The sequence below is a fragment of the Morchella importuna genome (genome assembly GCF_003444635.1).
Source record: "Morchella importuna strain M04M26 chromosome Unknown Morimp01GS024, whole genome shotgun sequence".
Classification (NCBI taxonomy): Eukaryota; Fungi; Ascomycota; class Pezizomycetes; order Pezizales; family Morchellaceae; genus Morchella; species Morchella importuna.
Window position 1 is genome coordinate 448,516 of NW_025763421.1, and position 3,374 is coordinate 451,889.

The 3,374-nt window shown below is 48.5% G+C and overlaps 1 protein-coding gene across 1 annotated transcript; it reads left to right on the forward strand.

Moving 5' to 3' along the window:
* Positions 1-944: 944 nt before the first annotated feature.
* LAJ45_07544 (uncharacterized protein) lies at positions 945-3,115 on the forward strand (the record flags this gene model as incomplete). Its single annotated transcript, XM_046117101.1, has 2 exons — positions 945-1,997; positions 2,063-3,115. The coding sequence occupies 2 exons, from the start codon at positions 945-947 to the stop codon at positions 3,113-3,115; spliced, it is 2,106 nt and encodes a 701-aa protein (XP_045969746.1).
* Between the last annotated feature and the right edge of the window lie 259 nt (positions 3,116-3,374).

Consider the following 3,374-nt stretch of genomic DNA (forward strand, 5'->3'; position numbering starts at 1 on the left):
CTTGTTCTGTCACTTCATCTTGTAACTGCAGTTTCTCCATCGGATCATCTGTTTCGATTTATTCTTTTCTGATTGATTGTCTGCGGCCCGCCAAGTATCTCTCCTTCTTCGTGTGTGCGCGTCCATCATCTTGTTCCGATTTACCATTCCCTTCCTAGTTGACTGTCTGTCTGAGGCCACCACTCCAATTCATACCACCATCATTTCTGCCCACCGCAGCAGTAGCTAAGCAGCAGCACCACACTACCACTCATAATTCACAGTGGGCCATCTTTTCAACGCTACCGTTACATAAAAGATTCACTACATAACTTCTGTCTTTCCCACACTTATCGTACCCTCTCCGATTTTTCCCATCCCCACCCCCCAAGACCGTTATCTAGTTCTAGTTTGCCTCAGTCGGTGTCAGTTCTACATAATTCTACATAAGAACTCTGCTCTGTGTCGTTCACGATACATATAACGGCCGCTCGCCCCCCTTCCCTCGAGTCCGTGATCTTTTAGCGACCCCATATTATCGTAGAATTTAGCCTTCCCCGAGCCCATTATCATCAGCCATTGTCGATCTATCAATCATCGTCACTTCCAGTTTCACTAGCTAGGACGCAATCAGAGCCCACAGCCCACATTCTCACAACCACCTAGCCTCCTCACGCATCCATACCATCATCGTGCTGCCTGCGGTTAAATCCCTGCTGCCCTACCTGCACGTCAAACCGCACCAAGCAACAAGCAGCAAGCCATAGTATCCCACTCACCTTCCCTATTATTTATACTCCGCCCAAGTTCTCCGCAAAAAACTTCTCTCTCCTCGACACACACCAAAAATTACCGAGAAAATAAAAATCCAAACTCTCTTTCTTCCCATTAACACCAACAACCTTTCCACTTACACAAGCAACGCACTTCGACAGGTACCAGTGCAGAGTCCTTCTGCACATGCGATGGACCGTGGGTTGAATGTTCACACAAAGTTTGCTAGGTTGAAGATTGATTCTGTTCCCCGAACCGGCCACCTCAACGATTCGGCTTTCTCCTCACGCAATGGTTCTTCTTCAAGCAGTCACAGTCACGGCCATAGTGCTCCCATCCCGATGCAACCACACGCTATTCCCATTCCTAGGCTAGAGATTGATACCCACCATGATTCACTTGACATGGACATGAATGGCAGCAGCAGCTACAAGCGTTCTGGTGGATTTATGGAGCAGGCAAACCGTCAAAGTATGAATAATAGTCCCTCGGGCAGTTATAAACCCTCTACTGCTGGATTTATGGAGCAAGCGAACCGTCAGAGTAACCTTTCCGGTAGCTACAAGCCCTCTGGTGGATTCATGGAGCAGGCGAACCGTCAGAGCATGAATAAAAGCCCTGGGCCTACTGGTGGATTTATGGAGCACGCGAATCGCCAGAGAAAGTCGTCCATCTCCTTTGACCCCCAAGTCAAAACAGATAGTGGCAAACAGATTCCGTTGCAAGGCCAGGCACCAAGAGCAATCAATGTTGAGAGCACATCGAAGAAGCCATACATTCAGCAGCGTGCACCAGCTCGTGCTTACACCTGGTCCGAGCAGGATTTACAGGCGAGTCAAGGAAGCTCTCTCCGGTACCAGGGTGGACAGTTTGGATACGGTGACGGAAACGGATCAATCCGTCGCAGGCAGCGAGATGCGTGTAGTCCCGGAGGAACAGATCAGATGTCTTCATTGACTTCTGACTCGACTATGTCTCCCATGTCGGAAGATTTGCGGACGCCGCCCCCTACAGCAGATCCATTCGGTCTCTTTTTCCCATCATCAATTGCTAGCTCTCCGCTCAACGAGAACGAACAAGACAACACTTGTTGGTCTTCACCGAGAAGATTCAGTACCTCTACCAGGAACAAGTCTTATTCATCATTGGACGGAAGGACCCGGTCACGATCAAGGAGGAATAGTGTCCGCTCTGCAAGCCCTAGATTTGGTGACGGGTCTAGTCAGCTAAGCCCTGCGAATATGGTAGGTTCATTTTCATTCAGTGAGCTCTTTCTGGGATTCGTTAAGGCCGCTAACAATTTTACCAGTTCTTGAACAATTTCAATACAGTTAGTGCGCAACCCGCTGAGCCTGACTCAGAAGGCCAAGAAGTCGGCTCCTACGTTCTAGGCAAGCAGATCGGATTTGGTGGCTTTAGCGTAGTCAAGGAGGCTATCACTATTGAGGGCGGAATTGAGGTTACACGCGCGGTTAAAATCGTGCGTAAGAAGGCCCGTGATGTTGATTGTGAAAACGACCAGATTCAGGCTGAATTTGACCAAGAAGTCTCACTTTGGAGATGCCTTTCTCACCCCAACATCCTGCCATTGATTGCAGTTTATGATACCCCATTCGCAACCTTCGCATTCATGCGATTGAACGAAGGCGGAACCCTACACGATCTCATTAAATTGAACCGTAACGGGCTCTCGGCCAAGCTGGCACAGAAATACGCTTTCCAGCTCGCCCTCGCATTGAGGTACCTTCACGAAGACATGCGCGTGATTCACCGAGATGTCAAACTTGAGAATTGCCTCATTGATATGACGGTAGATCCAGATGAGGGTGGAAATCTTCAACTTTGTGACTTTGGAATGGCTGAATTCATGAAATCAAACCATGATGAAGAGGATGATGACAGTGATAGCAGTGGGAATGCATTCACACTCGACCCGCGCCCTGGACGCCGTTCCAGGCGGAAGTCTTCATCTGCATCAATGGCTCCAGTCATCTCATCTACCCTGGTTGGGTCACTCGAATATGCAGCACCAGAGATCTTATCTAACAAGAACTCCATGACGCACTACACTACAGCAGTGGACATGTGGGCATTTGGCGTGGTGGTGTATGCACTTTTTGTTGGAAGTTTGCCGTTCAGTCATTCCTTCCAGCCGAAAGTGCAAAGCATGATCTTGTCTGGAGAATGGGATGTTGATGCATTGAAGGGATGCAGAGGGTTGATCGGCCTTGACAAACAACAGAGGAAGAACGTGTTGGAGGTCGTGAAGGGTTGCTTGACCATGAATGTGGAGGACAGATGGGACATCCGGGCGGTGTTGGAGAGTCAATGGTTTGAGGAGTTTGGGGTTGAGAGTCCCTAATTGCTCTAATTGCTACAAGCACTGGGAAACTTCGCTCTTCATGACGGTGCGACCTAACAAAAAACCAGCCCCCTCCCCACTCCACCCAGGAATCGGTTTTATTTTTTATTTTATCTTCACAAAATTTTGTAGCGACTTGCCTTGGTGTTTTTATTCTTTTTTTTTTTTACTATGGGACAGGATCGGATTGGAATGGGCCGGATTAACAAAAATACTCAAAATGGACTGGAATGGAACGGTTGTGGGTTGTTGGTGCGGA